We start from the raw sequence: 17,461 nt of genomic DNA, 5'->3' as shown, positions 1-17,461 counted from the left end.
GCGGGGTTTGCACAGGAAAAGGCGCCGCGGCGGGCCCGGGTCACCCCTCTGCAGCTCGGGCTCCCCGCCCGCCCGCCGTCCCAGCCTTGCTACGCGCCAGGAGCAGCACCGCGGCGCGAGAGGCGACTGGGAGCGGCGGCCAGGCGGGCTGCAGCTCAAGCGACCGCGGAGGCGGCGGGCAGGGCGCGTGCGCACTGCAGGGGCGCCAGATTTGGCGGGAGGGGGAGTGTCCAAAGCTCTTTGTTTGATGGCATCTGTTTACAGAGTTACACTTTAATATCAACCTGTTTCCTCCTCCTCCTTCTCCTCCTCCTCCTCCTTCTCCTCCTCCTCCTCCGTGACCTCCTTCTCCTCCCCTTTCTCCTGAGAAACTTCACCCCGGCCGTGCGGAGCTCCGCTACGCAGCCGGGGAAGGAAGCAGGCAAGGCGGAGGGCAGCGGGAGGCGGCAACCAGTGCGGTCCCCGGGGCTCTTCGCGGAGCCCCGGCCCGCCTCGCCATGGCCCGGAGACCCCGGCACAGGTAACGGGGAGCCTGGGCGGGCGGCCTCGGGCAAGGGCGCGCGGAGATCCAGGCACCTGGGAGCAGGTGGGAATTCCATCCCAGATTGTTTGCGGGGCTGTCAGTCGGTACCTTGGTGGCAGAAGCCACTCTGGAAGTGGATGAATGGAAAACTCTGTAAGGAGTGCACCGGTTCAGTGGGAAGCACCTCCAGAGGCTCATTCCCCCCCCCCCCCGCAAGTTGCTTGGGGATAGGTTTCTCTTTCGGGGAGAGGAAGAAAACCCGGCACGTTTTCAGCCAAGGACAGAACGGTTCCATCAGACCTGGGGAGCCCACCAGGTGTTTGGCTTGATGCCCCAGTGTCGGCGAGGGAATCGTAGCCTAATTGCTGAATGCATTGAGATGTTTTTGCACTTGGATTTGAAGAGCATATGGCAAATATAGGAAAAGGCCGGATTGTTTAGTGGCTGCAGGTAGTTCATTTACATTTCATTCATTCATTATGGAGGCAAGAAAGGTGTCAGCTGACAGGCTGCTGCAAAGATTTTAGGCGGATAAAATGGGTTTGCCGATTGTTTCCAACCCTGTTTTTGAAGGTGCGAGTACTTGTTCTGGGAGAGGCTTTTATTTCTACTGCAAGCATTGCACGCGCCCGCGTCGCACATGTCACCGCACTCGTCCGGGAGATGGGTGCAATCCTTTTCCATTTCGGCCCCACGTTTGGGACGAGAGATCAGAAACAGAAGGGAGCGCTCGTCGGAACTGTCAGTTGCTGGTAGCTTAGGTCCTGCCGACCTCGGGATTTCCCGAGGACACACGGGGCTCCCAGCGAGCAACGGATGCGGGGGCTTGACTCGGTGGCGGTCGTCACTGGGCGCAAAGTGCTGGGAGGTCAGCGGCACCCAAGGCAGCTGCAGCGTCCCCGGGGCTACGTCGCCGCAGCTCTTCTGGCCGGAGAGAGGTACAGGCGCCCCGTGCACACGTGGACGCAGCTGAGGTCGCCGCTGCTCCCTGCACTCCGCTTCAGTTGCCTCAGGTATCCCGCCTTTGGCAAGGTCACCGGACGGCCCTAGTGAAACACACACACACACACACTCGCACACACACACACACACACACACGTCTATCCGCCCGCCTTTCCACCGGTGGTTTGATTTTTGTTAAACTTAATCTGGTTTTTTGGAACGAACAGGTACTGGCCCTGCAGGGCGCGGGCTCTGGGAAGTCGCAAAGAGCGTGGGCGTGGGGCCCTGCAGCGCACCCTCGGGCTGGGCCAGGCGGGGAGCGGCAAGCCTCTGGGCGTCGGAACAAGAGGGGGGTGAATTGGGGAGACCTTGGATCTTGGCTCCCAGTGCCTGGCCCCAGGCCTGCTGTGCCGGTCCAAGTGCCACCCCTTAAGACGTTTTGCCTTTCGCTTTTGGGACCTAAACCGACAGCAACCGGGTCACCTGTTGAAAGCTGAAACTTGCACCGGGGGGAGGGAGCTGGGAAAGGGTGCTCGGAGGAGGCGCGGCCCAGGTTCGGAGCCTAAAGGTTTTGTCTGCACGGGGCGTGGCCGCGCAGGTTCCCTGAGGTTCCCAGGTAGTCCGGAGTGGGGGGGGGGGGTGGCGAGGAGGGGCGGGAGCCTTGAACTTGGCTCAGGGGGAAGAGAAACCCGGCTGCGGGCTCAGAGCCGTTTCTTGCAGGGCGAGTGTCAACTCGGCAGGCATTATTAACCAGGTCAGCGAAATGAGTCTGAACCCCTTTTCTAGAATCGTGTAGCGGCCACAGACACTTCCTCCCGTTCCCCTCCCTCTTCCCAACCCCCAGCAACTCTTTTTCGTTTCTTTGCACGGTTTGTTTCCTTGATAGAATGTAATATTCATAGTTGTACTCTTGTAACCACACAGGCTCTCGCAGGTGGAGGAGCCGAGAGCATCTAGCCTGAAATCAGCCTTTGAAAGTCCTTTGACTGTTGGGTCTGAGATCTTGTCAGAGCAGATAAAGGAAAAGTTATTTCTGGTCCTTTGTCGAAATTAATCATGCTACTGAGGCGACCAGGTCATTTTAGGGCAAGGAAATCGCATGCAAAGCTCGAAGGCGAGCCCCTTGCCAAGGCTGGACTCGCCCTACTGCCTCGAATAGCAGCCCTTCAGGAGCTGCAAGAGTCACCTGCCACGTTTCACCCCCCAAGACTTTGGCTTTGCACATCGGTTCGGGGCTTGCTTTGTAAGAGGCACGGAAGACAGTGGAGACATGCGCTCTGGAAAGTACCTTATAAAATAGAATCCACTCCCTAATGTATAAGACAGGATTCACGAGAGGGAGAGAGATTTGTCCAAATCAAACAACTAGGTTCAGACAGGACTGGGACTGGTAGAGCTTTGCTTCCAGAATCCCTAGTCCTGTGAGCCCAATTCTCCCTCATCTAACTCTCGACTGCCCCCTGTGGGCGACTGAGTCTGTTGCTTTTTTTTTTTTTTTTTTTTTTTTTGTTAAAACTTTGAGCAGAGGAAAACCCAATTATTTGCTTGGAAAATGTCCCCAGTTCTGAGAGCTGCAGCTCCAGATCTCGCCAAACCTAAAAGGCGAATCTAATGAGAGTTAAGTATGTGGCTCCACTTGCAGATCCCGTTGGCGTGCTTGCTATCCTGGTGCTTCGCGGAAGGCTGCTTCATTTGGAAGGCTTTCCCAGCAGTTCCATAGCAAAAGGGAATCGTCACCTGAAGATGCTGACTTTACAGTTTGGGGCTTATAATTTTCGTTCTTTCGTTTTGGCTCTATAGCACTGTGTTGTATATGAAGCGGAAGTTTTTAATTATTATTGTTCAGAAATTATTTACTGTCTCTTGTTTACTGTAGGAAACAAAGCTGTTTTTGGTTCAAAAGGTTGACACTAAGTGGGAAAAAATGATTGCACATCAAGAATACAGTTTAGTGGGATTTTTTTGGGGGGGTGATGTTATATTAAGATCACATCCTGCCACCATGCAACCTGAACCATCAGCTTGTTGCCCAAAATAATAGTTTTAAACGATGAGAATCATTATTCAGGGATTTGGTGACACTTCTGCTTAACTGGTAGGGGGGCTGGAAACACACATGTAGTGAGTTAGTTCTGGAAGACACAACCTATTATGAATGTAAGTTTGCTTTTTAAAAGTAATTTTCATATGATATTGTTTTTTTATCATTTTATTGGACTGACTTTGGTGGGTTTTTTTTTTTTTTTGGTTTTACAATGGTGAATTTCAGTGAAGTTGTTAAGTGTGTCATTTTTCATATCTTAAGTTTTATGGAGAATGATAAGTACGATTAGACTGCTAATTATTCTGTGTATGATTGATAAGTTTGGAGTTACTTAGGCCGTCGTCAGAATCCACAATGTTACTCAACTCAGTAAAGGAAAAGCTGTTTTGAAAACAGTATTTTTTTTAACCTGTAGATCTTGTTTGGGGGGAACCCCTTGGTTTTTAATTAGTTACATTGTAAGATATTTTAGACACCATTTAGTCAGAGACAGAGAAAACAAGAGTAAGTAGGATTCTGACTAGTCAGTACCTTAGTATTGTGCTTAGTTACTCTGGGAACAGTTTTGTAAACACAGCCACCAGTTGGGCCGACTAGACCTTGAGTTTTGAATGATTTATGTTAATCAGAAAGCAGACTGATGGCTGTATCCTTTCCCAGGTTTTGAAACCATTCCTGCTTAATTTTTTTTCTAATATTATGTATGGACTTTGATCGCAATTATGCTTTTGAATGTATGATGTCTTGATTTTTTTTTTAGTCTTATTTAGTGGAATACCAGCTCTATTAGGACATAATTGTTTCGTTGTGATCAGAAACTATTTAAATGATTTGACATATGCCCAAGAGTTTGAGTATGCGCTTGTAGAAAGGACATAGGCTCTTGTTCCTTTTATTGTCCTTAGCACTGAGCTTCACGCTCAGGCGTCCATTGGCTGGGCGGCTGCCAGATGTGTAACTTGTCGCTGGTCTAACAGTAACAGCAGGTTCAAACATGCAGAGCGATGGAAAGTGCCAGGGCTTCTGGTGTCTCTGTGGATACCAGCAACAGCAGAACCAGTTTACAAACACTACAGCAACAGAATGCCGACAACAGGCACATTGCGCAAGTGTGCCAGGTTTTGTCTTGGTGGACTTTGGAGAGCTTTTGTGTGAGTTTCATAATCCAGTAGCCTAGATCCTATGCTTTCAGCCCATGTCTGTCCCTTCTTATTTCTGCAGCATATACAGTAGCGATGAGGACGATGAAGACATTGAGATGTGTGACCATGACTATGATGGGCTGCTTCCCAAGTCTGGAAAGCGTCACTTGGGGAAAACTAGGTGGACCAGGGAAGAGGTAACTAGTCATTTTTATCAAGACATACAAAGAGAAATGAAGAGTGTGTAGTTGGTGAAAACTGAAAATGTAGCTAAGTTACATGTGCTCGTCTGAAGACTCTTGGTGTGTTTACCCTGCCATGCCGGACAGAAGGTTCCCCTCACCCTCACCTCTGCCAATGTGTTCCTTCTGCTATCTGTTTCCAAATCATGTGTTGTTCTTTGAGTGTTCCCAGCTTTCCCCTTTATGCTTGGCCTGTCGATTTCTCATTCTGGAGCCCCACCACTTTTTATGCCTTTTCCTTATATCTTAACAGATCGTATGTCCTGTGAAACTGTTACTGGCTGCTATCTTTAAGGCTGGATGCACCCTCTGTGTACCCATGCCACTGAGTGCCTTCTTTTTTTTTTTTTTTTTCTTTTAAAGTATTTTAATTTATTTATTTATTTATTAAACATTTCTGTCTCTTCCCCACCGCCGCCTCCCCTTTCCCTCCCCCTCCCCCAACAAAGCCCCCCTCCCTCGTCAGCCCAAAAAGCAATCAGGGTTCTCTGCCCTGTGGGAAGTCCAAGGACCACCCACCTCCATCCAGGTCTAGTAAGGTGAGCATCCACGAAACTGCCTAGGCTCCCACAAAACCACTAGGTCCAGTAGAATCAAAAACCCGTTGCCATTGTTCTTGAGGTCTCAGTAGTCCTCCTTGTCCGCTATGTTCAGCGAGACCAGTTTTGACCCAGGCTTTTTCAGACCCAGGCCAGCTGGCCTTGGTGAGTTCCCGATCCCCATTGTCTCAGTGTATGGGTGCACCCCTCCCAGTCCTAAAACACCATCCTGAGTGAGGTAAGCCAGACCCAAAAAGAGGAACATGGAATGTTCTCACTCATATTTGGTTTCTAGCCATAAATAAAGGACACTGAGTGCCTTCTTGACTTCACTGATGTTTCTACGTGTATGTCTTTCCCAACACGCTGCAAATCTCTCGAGGGCTGGGATTAAAGTGTCTCTTTATCTTTATCAAAATCACTTGCTAAAATGTAGGATAGTAACAAATGTTCCCTGGAAGAAAATTAATGCATTCCTTTTTTTCTAAGCTGAAACAGTCATAGAATTCATCGTGCCATAATATATTCATCTAATTTTCTCTACATATGATGCTTCACAGACCTATGTGTGTGAAAGGTTATTCTAAAGACATCCAGTAACGGGAGAAGATATGCCCACTTCTTTCTAGAACAAAACCATTAACCTGTGAAGAAAGGTTTCTTCTTGACTGAACTATGGAATTCATTGTGTTCTAAACCTGGAGGCTCCTGAGAGCAGGTGGACAAGACTCCCAGGGGGGCGCCTCGGAAATGCATGTTCCACCTGTCACGAGGCTGCCCCCCCCCCAGGATATCAAAGTTTTGTTGTTTACCATGGTTTCCCATTCCTGTCTGTCCTGGTCATTATGTGTGAATGGCATCTTTGCAGGACCCTAGGAAAGCTATGTTTGTAAAGGCACGTGTGGTGGCCAGTGTATGGGCTGATAGAGCCGACTGCCTGAGAACGTTTAGTGTCTTCATTCATAAACTCTGGCCATATTGAAACAAAACCTTAGTGGCCTTACTGAATTAAATACACCTCTGAGTGAAACATGTAAAATATCTTCGGCTTCTGTACGAAAAAGATTGAGCTAGGGGGAAATCATCTCCCCCATAGTCTCTTCTCTTGCCCTGGTTGAACGGCAACTCCGTTTAACACTGGAATTCCCTTTCCCCCATTCAATAAAAGTGTCAACAGTTACCATCTACTAAACACCAGCACATGCCAGGCTTCACTGTTTTGCATAATGGTATTGTGTAATCTCCAGATAACCCTGTTGGTACTACCATTTCTATTTTATAGATGACAATAGGAATCTGTTTATATAACCATGCAACAGTGGTGTCAAAGTTAAAGCTTTAGTGTGTTTGTAAATGAATCTATGTTCAGACCAGCATAGTACATTAATATTGGCTTTATTGGGATGCTTTTGGAAGCTATTTTTTTTTGCATTGGATCATGAAGTTGGTTCCTTTGTCCATTATAACTTGAACAGAGCTATTCAGTAGACAACTGATATCCTAGCGTTGCCTTTAAATGCCCTAGGATGAAAAGTTGAAGAAGCTGGTGGAGCAGAACGGAACAGATGACTGGAAAGTGATCGCCAATTACCTGCCGGTAAGTTGGCTCTTGTTTCCTTTTATGACAGAAAAACCTCCTCTGGATTTAAAGAAAAAATCTTGGAGAATTTATTAAGATACTATGCATTTGTTCATGTAGATGTAAGGAGGGCAGATCCAGCCACCATTTTTATTACTGACTATACAACACATAATTGAGGTTTCTTAATATGCTATCCAGAGATTTTGATTTTATTTCCAAAAATTGCTTCTTGTTTTTGTTTTAATTTATCCTGATAATGTAAGTTAACATTCTGATGGATTGTTACAAGACAGAGTTTTAAACTTGGCATTTTCTCCAAATTAATTCCTAAATTTCCCATTTTTCTCAAAGACACATTGTTTGGTATATGGATTTAAGATTCTAGCCTGCCTTTGGAATGATACCCTCTCATCTAAATGCTGAGTCGGGAACCTAGGATTCCTTTACAATCCTTCTCATCCTTTTAGTTCCTATGTTCTGGCCACAGGGTGGCCGCCCTGCCCTCTCTATTACAATCGCTTCCTACCTTTTCACGTGTCCATCAGTTCCAAACGCTATCAGCTGATAGAGCTTCCTAAACTGGAGCTATTCCTAACTAGCAGTCTGCTGGCCTAGAGTGTCTGGGTTCCTGGGTTTTTGATCTCCTGCACCACATAAACAAATAACAATTAAGCAAAGCCCCACCAGTGGTGACGTAGATTCTCACAAAGTAAATGAACTGTCTTGACCTGACACCCAAAGGCTCTCCTATCTGGTCTCAACTTATGGTTCCACTGTTGTCTCCCTCCACCACCCCCTCTGTTTCCTACTTCCTCCCCACAAGCAGGTTTGGTTGTGTTCATTTCTGCTTTTTCTCCTCTGGGCTTTTCTCTTCCTGGCGATTTGACCCCTTAGAATGTTCTTTTTTTGCTTTTCCTCTTAAAAGTTTTGAGCATCCTCCAAAGGCCACATCAGGAGCTCCTGGATGTCTCTGAGGGAAGCAGCATCTCATCTTAAGGGGGCCGCCTCTCCTTAAGCCCAACAGCACTTTTCTTGGGTCTGTTCTTGCAGATAAATCCGTTTCAGCCATCTGAGATGGCCAATTCTGTGCTTATCTTTTCCTTCTTCTAAGATGGGAAGCTCTTAGAAAGTGAGACCCTTTTGTTGTTTTCGTTCCTCCTAAACACAAGTGCTCATGATCCTGAACTAAGCATCTCTTGGTTTGAATGGGAAGCCCTTTAGTTCTTTCTAATGGATTTTCATTGAAACCAGGCAGTAATGGACTCTCTAGCCCATCTTAAGCCACAGAGTTACAGACCACAGGCTTGGGTTAAGGTTAAATTGGCATATGTGTGTGCCATAAGACATTCCTTTTATTCATGTGACACAGCTATTCTCTTCACTAGTCACAGAGTCCAGTCCTAGATGCAACTTGGATATACTTTTAAGTCGGTAAGCAGTGTGGGACAGGTGGGCTCTCCATACATGCCCTTAAATGTTCTTGAAAGTTTGCACTCTGTATTGTTCACACATAATTCATATTGAACAAAGTCTTCATGGGCTCATCACGTTTTATCTTTGCGATGGTGCATGCTTTGTCTAGAACCGGACAGATGTGCAGTGCCAACACCGATGGCAGAAGGTGCTAAACCCTGAACTCATCAAGGGTCCCTGGACCAAGGAGGAAGATCAAAGAGTAAGTTCTGTTTCCATTAGATGTGTGAACTGTAATTAAGATTATTTCTAAAACATGTTTCTCACCCCAAGGAAACAATTTGTTGTACAAGCAGAAAGTAAAGGGCTCACTCCCATATATGTTCAGTGGATGAAAACAAGTTTATTTTTTCTTAAGTTTTCTAAAGATCTTGTAACATTGAAGCTTTATGACACCGACTCATCCTGTAGCATTAAAACACAGATTATTTTTGTGTTTCCCTGAAGGTTATAGAGCTCGTCCAGAAATACGGCCCGAAACGTTGGTCTGTTATTGCCAAGCACTTAAAAGGGAGAATTGGAAAACAATGTAGGGAGAGGTGGCATAATCACCTGAATCCAGAAGTTAAGAAAACCTCCTGGACAGAAGAGGAAGACAGAATTATTTACCAGGCACACAAGAGACTGGGGAACAGATGGGCAGAAATCGCAAAGCTGCTGCCTGGACGGTAATAATTGGTCAATACATTGATCGGGAAGAGCAAGAGGATGGTCATTGCACATTCTAAGCGTGTCAATGTATTGCAGTCTATCAGTGAGAAGCATGTTGTTAGATAGACCAGAATCATTGAGTTTTAGAAGTGGAAAAGAGATCTTATTTCATGGAGCACAAGTTATTGTCACCTCAGTGGTGACATCCCCCTCAACCTTTACTTCTTCATTTGCAAAATTACTAATAATCTATTTCATGAGCTAATATTAGGATCACAGAAAATGAATGTCAAAGCATTTTGTAAACTGAAGAACTCTAGCTATGTAGAAGGAAACCAAAGACACATAGATTGGTTTGATCCCAGCCAGTTCAGTGACTGGCTATCATTTTGGTCATTCCTCTGCTGTAGTAATATCTATTTCTTACACCTCATTGTACCATTTACTTACTCTTTTTTCCAGTGACTGAAAAAGGCTGTGTATGTAGAATTATCATGCCTATTTCCAATTTCTAACCAATTTCAGTGTAATGTCTTCTTTTTACTGGACGAGGCAGGAAAAGGGCCCCTTTATGAAGGATAATTGTGAAAGTTCACCTTTGACCCATTGTCTGTCTATATTTAAATAGGTATATAATTGATTTTATCAATTTTTGAGAAATATTTTCGCTTTACATTTTAAAATAAAAGAAATTAAAAATATTTTTATTCTTGAGCTTCTTAACCCCAAAGTGGAGAAAGGATGGTTTCAGAGATGGCTTCTTTAGTACTTCCCAGTGTTGCACCAAAGCATTTCCTCCCTTGTGGCTTGAGAGCTTCAAAAAGTCATGGATCTGGTCGAAGGAGATCTTTCCTCCCATGTGGCCTCAGGATATGCTGTTGACTTTTCTAAAAACTTAAGGGGCACCCGAACTTCCTCTTTTTAACACTCATTTCCCCACCCCCATGGAAATAGTAAAAGGGAGTCTTTAATGTTTTTTCTTTCTTTCTTCCTTTCTTTTTTTTTTTTTTTTTTTGAGCTGAGAATTTTTTTCCTGAGAATGGAAAGAATTTATAGTAAATGCTTTGTAGTTTGAAACTATACTAGGCAGTCAAGTGTGGTAGGCAGCACTTGCTTGTAATCCCAGTATTCAGGAGGTTGAGACCCAAAAATCAGGAATTGAAGGCCAGCCCAGACTACTACCCTGTCTCAGGAACACCCCCATCCCTCCCAAAAGACAGAAAATGTGCTGGAGCTAGCTTCTTTCATGTAGGATCCTGTTGAGTCTGGTGGAGAAAGTCCTTACCGCATTATCCAGTCACTTAGTTATAAGAATAATGGGAAGGGCCAGGTGGTGGTGGCGGGCGCCTTTAATCCCAGCACTCAGGAGGCAGAGGCAGGTGGATCTCTGTGAGTTTGAGGCCAGCCTGGTTTACAGAACAGGCTCCAAAGATACACAGAAAATGCCTGTCTTGAAAAAAACAAACAAACAAACAAAAGACTAATGAGAGTGGTTTCCAAAGGTAATAGAGATGTTTTTACTCTAACTTTGTACATAGAGTTATGAGAGGTACAAACGGGGCACTGAGGTTTTGTCATTGCTGTCCCCAGGCTTGGCTAAGTCCCTGTTGTGGTGTCTTGACCCTGCTAAGCCACATTATAAGGGTCTATAACAGCTGGGACTTCAAGTTGTATTAAAGTCCAGTAGCACATGAATGGGCAGAACCTAGAGAAGGATTATTATAGTGAACATCGCCTTTATAAAGGCGTCAGAATGCTAAAATGAAAACAGAATTTGCAGAAAACTCAACACATCCCAGATTGCAGTAGTAAGACAAATCTATGGATTGTCAACTAGGCAGCGGGGAAAAGATCAAGACAATTAAAAGGAGAAAATAGCGGTTATTGGAACCATAGAGATGATTTTTTTTAGAAACAGTTTTCTGTCAATTAACTACGATCTGAAATAGCATTGTTGTCATTTGTTTGGGGTGCCTTTCCACACAGGACTGACAACGCCATCAAGAATCACTGGAATTCCACCATGCGGCGCAAGGTGGAACAGGAAGGCTACCTGCAGGAGCCTTCGAAAGCCAGCCAGCCCCCGGTGGCCACTGGCTTCCAGAAGAACAATCACCTGGTGGGTTTTGCTCAGGCCCCACCCTCCTCTCAGCTCTCCCCAACTGGCCAGCCATCAGTTAACAGCGATTATCCCTACTACCACATCTCCGAGGCACAGAATGTAAGTCCTTCCTGAGAACCTAGTTGGAGGAGGGAGATGGTTATGTCCATTACAGTTCATATATATGAACTGCATGAGTCTGGTCACAGGCTGCCCTCAGTTAGACCCTAGCCAAGGGTACACTTGAGTCTGGCTTCTGTTTCTGGAGCCAAGAATGGAAATAGTTTGTCCTCTGCATAGACGTAGCTCTAACTAGAGTCTAAGTTGTCTGATTCTCACTCCCTGCTCCAGGTGTGATTTAAAGTTAGCTTTTGAATGTAAATGTCCTTAAAATGTTGCTAAGTCTTAACACTGGGTGAATGCAGATAGATTTATAGTCCAATATTTTGCTTTTTTTCCAAAATGAAAAATTAGAAGGCTAAAGAGGATACTATCAAGAAATGTTCATCACAGGCTGGGCGGTGGTGGCGCACGCCTTTAATCCCAGCACTCGGGAGGCAGAGGCAGGCGGATCTCTGTGAGTTTGAGACCAGCCTGGTCTACAAGAGCTAGTTCCAGGACAGGCTTCAAAACCACAGAGAAACCCTGTCTCGAAAAACAAAAAACAAAAAACAAAAAAAAGAAATGTTCATCATAGAACCGTCAATAAAGTGATAGAACTTGCCCGCTGGGTGGTGGTGGCACACACCTTTAATCCCAGACCTGGGGAGGCAGAGGCTACAGGATCTCTGAGTTCCAGGCCATCCTGGTCTACTGATCTACGAGTGAGTTTCCAGGACAGCCAGGCCTATACAGAGCAGAGAAACCCTGCATCAAAAAAAAAAAAAAAAAAAAAAAAAAAAAAAAAAAAAAAAAAAAAAAAAAAAAAAAAAGCTTACCCAAGAATTACAAAGATCATATGCAAATGTTATGTAAAACATACTCATGAATAGTTTTTACTTGGCTGTATCAGTTTCTTAGATTTGACTACAGAATTTCCAGAAAGGTCTCTGGTGAATGAATTATGATAAAAGCTTCTGTGCTTTTTATTAAAGCTAAACATTACTCTAAGAAAAAATATCCCTGGTGACCAACAACTAGTGGTAGCGACATCTCCCAAAACTTCTTTCACGTCTGCACAAATCCTTTTCTCCGTTGTTCCTTTTTCTGATTAAAGAATGCCTTCTGTTGGGGTAGAAAGACCCTTTGGGCTTCTTTCTCTGCGCTTCTTGGACTATTTAGCCACTTTTAAATACCTGACTAAATGTCAAGTTAGAGAAGTTTTGTTTTGGTTGTTGATTGTTCTGTGAATTTTACCAGCAAAGTACTTTTTCCCTTCGGTCCCAGAAGGCATGCGTCCCGGTGACGCAGTCATAAGTCTGAATGACGTAGCCTTTGTTGTGCTTCTTGGTCTAGGTGTCCAGTCACGTTCCATATCCTGTAGCATTGCATGTAAATATCGTCAATGTCCCTCAACCAGCTGCTGCAGCTATACAGGTGAGATGGTCTGAGGGGCAAACCCATTAGCTGAACAAGGCACCGCTCTTAAAGACACTTTATTTCTGCCACGTAAGCACACATGTTACAATCTATAATAGAAAGAAAAGCTAGCAGTTTTGAGGACCTACTTTGGGACAGGTGTTTACCACTGGTGGCTTCTGGAATGCTCTGATGCATCTGTGAGCATGCACACTGGCCTCTGCTTGCCCCTCGTTGCCTTAAGTCCCATATTACTTTGCGTGAGCAGTGGTGAACTTCGTGGGGGTGGTTCTACGTGGAAGCTCTCGCGGCTGTGTTCGGTGCCTCCCTCAGACCTTGTCTTTGCCTGCTTCACTTGCCACTCCAGAGACACTATAACGATGAAGACCCCGAGAAAGAAAAGCGGATAAAGGAATTAGAGCTGCTCCTGATGTCAACCGAGAATGAGCTGAAAGGACAGCAAACGTTACCGGTAAGAGCATCACCGTGTGCTGGGCAACCTTGTCTCTGCACTCTTCTCTCTCGGGTTTCTCCTCTTCTAAACATTGTATCAGCCAAGATCTGTGGATCTGCGAACAATGCTAATCAGAAGTAGCCTAGCTGTTTGTTTTATAACAGGACCACAGTAACCACTTGGGACTATCAGCATCCACTGTTTCCTTCAAAAGGACGTCCATCAATTTAAAGACTAGGAAAGATAGAATGATTGAAACATCTGCCTTTTAACAAAGCTTTATAGACATGTAGTGCCCATTTGTTTGAGTCTTTTTCTTTTACTGTTATTTTCTTAGCCTGTATTTACACATGTTATAATCTCAAATTCAATTTGGCGCGTATTTTGTCTATGCATGCCTAAAAAGGGGTACATAGGTCACTTCTTTAAATGTTTGCTGCTAACTTTGGTTTGCATGTATGAAAGCTGTGTGGCCCATTTCTATTAGTAGTGATAGTGCACGTTTCTGTATACACACACATGTTCCCATAGGTGTGTACACATGTGCATGCGGGTATATGTGCACACATAAGTCCAGGCTAGAGGTTGATAGATCTCTAGATTAAAAGTTTTATTATAATTGTGTCTGTTTGTGCACACGTGCTCACATGCACTTTTGGAGGTAAGAGGACATTTTTTCAGAATCAATTCTTTCCTTCTATTGTGGGCTCTGGGGATCAAACTCTTTTTTATCTGCCTAGCCATCTCGCTGTTCATCCACCTTCTATTTTGACATGGGTCTCATGAAATCTGGAGCTTGCCCATTTGCCTAGGCTGACTGGCCAAGGAGCTCGTGGTTCTGCTTGTCCCTGCCCCTCCAGCACTTGGGTTACAGACTGCTGTGGATGCTTGGAGATCAAACTCAGGGTCTCATGCTTGCACGGCAATCACCTTTGAGAATGAGACATCTCCCCAGTACCCCTTACCCCTTCCCTTTTTTGTACTGATGATCAAACCTAGGGCCTCACATCTAGAAAGCACTCTGACCCTGAACTACAGCCCGAGCCTTCCCGCGGGCCGTTTCTGAATCTTTGATTGGTCAGCAAACTGGAAAAGCAGATTGTACTTTGGAACATATGTAGTTTACCCAAGAAGTGAGTATGAGAGAAGGGGTACCCGGTCGGGATTCTTCAGGTGGAATGTCTTTTTTGTTGTTTTTGTTAAATCATAAAATAACATGAGCGCGGTAGTTCAACCACTTTTGAACTTTTGTCAACATTTTGCAATTTCTCCCCTTGCGTGGTCACAAGGGAAGTTCTGTTAACTTGATCCACTTCCTAACCACGTACACTCTGCAGCCCCACCTTGCATCAGGGCAACCTGTAACCTTAAAAAAAAGAAGCAACAGGATATGTGCAGATAACAGTAGCAGCTCCAACCATAGAATCCTTTCAATGGCTTAGAATGCAAATGGGACCATTGGCCAGTCACAGCAAAGATGGGCAGTTTGCAAATTTGACTCAAATGCCTTTCTAAAACACTCTAAGATTTTTGTGTTTTTCTAGCAGTCCCGAGGTTTTGCATTTGACTAAAATCATAGCCAGTGAAGCAATCCTGTAGGTATAAATTAGAGAGTTATTGCAAAGCTGTCAAAAAGGAAACATCTTGACAACTGTCTGGCAGGCCCGGGTTTGAATGAGGCAACAACTTTTTATCTTGCCCCCAACAGCGCTCGATGCCTTGTGCAACATTATTGCTAAGTTTCTTCTTCCCTTCTTCTCCCATCCTTATTTCTACACACCCTTCCTCCCTCAGACACAGACCCATACTTGCAGCTATCCCGGGTGGCACAGCACCTCCATTGTGGACCAGACCAGACCTCATGGAGACAGTGCACCTGTTTCCTGTTTGGGAGAACACCGCTCCACTCCTTCCCTGCCTGCAGATCCTGGCTCTCTACCTGAGGAAAGCGCCTCGCCAGCCAGGTGCATGATCGTCCACCAGGGCACCATTCTGGATAATGTTAAGAACCTCTTAGAATTTGCAGAAACACTCCAATTTATAGATTCTGTAAGTAGAAGTGCTAAGGCGCGTCGTTTCTGGAAGAGGAATTGAGTACTGATAATGAATCATTGCCATTTTCTATAGCAGATATGTTCTAGCCTACGTCCTTGCAAAGGGAAAGGTCTTCAGGTCTGGCGAGTCCTTTTCTCTCAGAGGTCTGATTTCATGTGCTTCCCACACCAAAGACGACTTTCCATATTTTGCCTTCCGCATGTGAATTTTCTTAAAGAATAATTGACTTACCAGGAAGGGCTCAGGATAAGAACTGTGTCTGAGCTGTGTTAAAACAGAATTTCTTGTATTTTGCTTACTTCTTGTGATACCCTAGAAAATTTTCCTTGCTGTTTTTGTTTTTCCTTTGTTTTGTTTTTGTTTTCGTTTTGACAGCACATTTGGGCTTAAATTTCCTTGGAGCTTAAGACAAACTTTCAGTGTGAGGGTGGAACATAGCTTTCTCTCCAGGATACTGAACATCGATTAGCAACTTCATTGGTTCACTGAAATAAACCATCTTCAGTGAAACAAATTTAAGTTCCGTAAACTCTCATTTTCTTTTCTTGGTCTCCTAGTTGGTTAAAAAGCAGCCATTATTACCATAATGTGTTGTCTAGAAAGGTTTTCTGAGCTGGGCGGTGGTGGCGCACGCCTTTAATCCCAGCACTCGGGAGGCAGAGGCAGGCGGATCTCTGTGAGTTCGAGACCAGCCTGGTCTACAAGAGCTAGTTCCAGGACAGGCTCCAAAGCCACAGAGAAACCCTGTCTCGAAAAACCAAAAAAAAAGAGGGTAGAAGCTGAATCCAACCAGGTTGTTTGAAGATGGGCCCTTGGGAGGTGGCTGGTTTAGAAACGGTCATCAGGTGAGCCCTGCTACTGAATACTCATGGCTTCTAGCCCCAAACCACTTTTACAACTGTATTTTAATTGGACACACTAACAGTTTCATTATAACACTTTCACGTGTTTATATAACAGACTTGAATTATTCTCAATGTCTCATTACTGGTGACTTTGTAAAAAGACAGAGGCTAGCAAATATAGAAGTGTGTGTGTCTGTATGTGTGTGTGTGTGTGTTCTTTCTCTTGCTGTGTGATGCCCTGTGCCACCCCAGAGAGTGCTAACAAGCCAAAATAAACCTCTTTTTCTTATAGAGTAGATCACAATAACTTTTGAAATCTTTGTCTGCTAACCCCAGCACCTGGGGACATTCAGACACCATTTCTATTAACTGTGGCTTCTTCCGAACACTTTCTCCTTTCTTTGTGTGTCTCAGCCATGTTTCTAAAAAACTGAACATTTCAGACAATACACAGGAACAATGCTGGATTCTGATGTTGAGTCTATTGTCTGTTTTGTACAATCAGTAACTTTGGCTAAATCTGTAAAATTCTCCTGCCGTGTACTGTCATCGGGGTCCGTTCAGGTATGTGGGTTCCTAGCATATCTGCAAAGCTCTGTAGTCAGCTACCGATGACAAAAGGTGTGTGCTTCAAATAGCATGAGGTCTATACTACTCCATGCTGGTGGCAAAGGATAAGGGCTCCATTTAAAGTCTAGGCTGTTCTGAAGTCCAGCATGACTTTGTTTGCTGCTAAACCCTTCCTTTATTTCAGCATCATTCATGTCTTAAGGGGCTGTGCTACATTATTTATACATTTTGGCAGGTACAAATATTTTAAAGTGCTAAATTACCATTCTGCCTATATGTGTATGTATATGCACATACCCTTATCTATAAACACATATCACATCATATGTGTGTATATGTATTATTTACATTCTATATCTCAAGAATAAATGTGCATGCCAAAACTCACCTCCTCCTTCACTTGGCCTCACCATTGTGATTGCTTTTGACTAAGTTTTACAGCCTCCAGATTTATAATATGCAAAGTTCCAGGGTTAGCCAGCGTGTGTTGAGTAGCTTATCTTCTCTCTGGTCTTAGCTGTGCATGGACACAGCTTAGTATTAAATTTGCTTTCCCAAATACAACTGGAAATCAGGGTACCAAAGCTAGTAGGCCTCTCTCCAGGCTGGTCACCCAGGTGACCACCTACCCCAGTAACACGACTGGCCAACCCATTGTTCCAAACCTAGCAAACTCCGGTGAGGATAATTTGATATGTCAAACTGACTGGGTCATAGGATGCCTAGTATCTGCTTAAACACTGTGTGCGTGCGTGCATGCAAGCGTGTGTGTCTCTGTGT

The 17,461-nt window shown here is 44.8% G+C and overlaps 1 protein-coding gene across 1 annotated transcript in view; it reads left to right on the top strand.

The window, feature by feature from the left end:
- The first annotated feature begins 351 nt into the window (after window positions 1-351).
- Window positions 352-17,461, top strand: part of Myb (MYB proto-oncogene, transcription factor) — a 37,381-nt gene continuing 20,271 nt past the window's right edge. The window contains exons 1-9 of the mRNA XM_050159469.1: window positions 352-520; window positions 4,731-4,848; window positions 6,958-7,029; window positions 8,597-8,689; window positions 8,935-9,155; window positions 11,125-11,359; window positions 12,695-12,775; window positions 13,125-13,229; window positions 15,006-15,304. Coding sequence (XP_050015426.1) covers window positions 498-520; window positions 4,731-4,848; window positions 6,958-7,029; window positions 8,597-8,689; window positions 8,935-9,155; window positions 11,125-11,359; window positions 12,695-12,775; window positions 13,125-13,229; window positions 15,006-15,304 — 1,247 coding nt within the window. The 5' untranslated portion in view covers window positions 352-497. The remainder of the gene's footprint in view (window positions 521-4,730; window positions 4,849-6,957; window positions 7,030-8,596; window positions 8,690-8,934; window positions 9,156-11,124; window positions 11,360-12,694; window positions 12,776-13,124; window positions 13,230-15,005; window positions 15,305-17,461) is intronic.

This window comes from Alexandromys fortis, unplaced genomic scaffold (assembly GCF_014885135.2).
Source record: "Alexandromys fortis isolate MF-2015 unplaced genomic scaffold, M_Fortis_MF-2015_v1.1 scaffold_107, whole genome shotgun sequence".
NCBI classification, from domain to species: Eukaryota; Metazoa; Chordata; class Mammalia; order Rodentia; family Cricetidae; genus Alexandromys; species Alexandromys fortis.
Note: the sequence above shows the minus strand (reverse complement) of the source record. Positions and strands in the feature narration are given on the sequence as shown.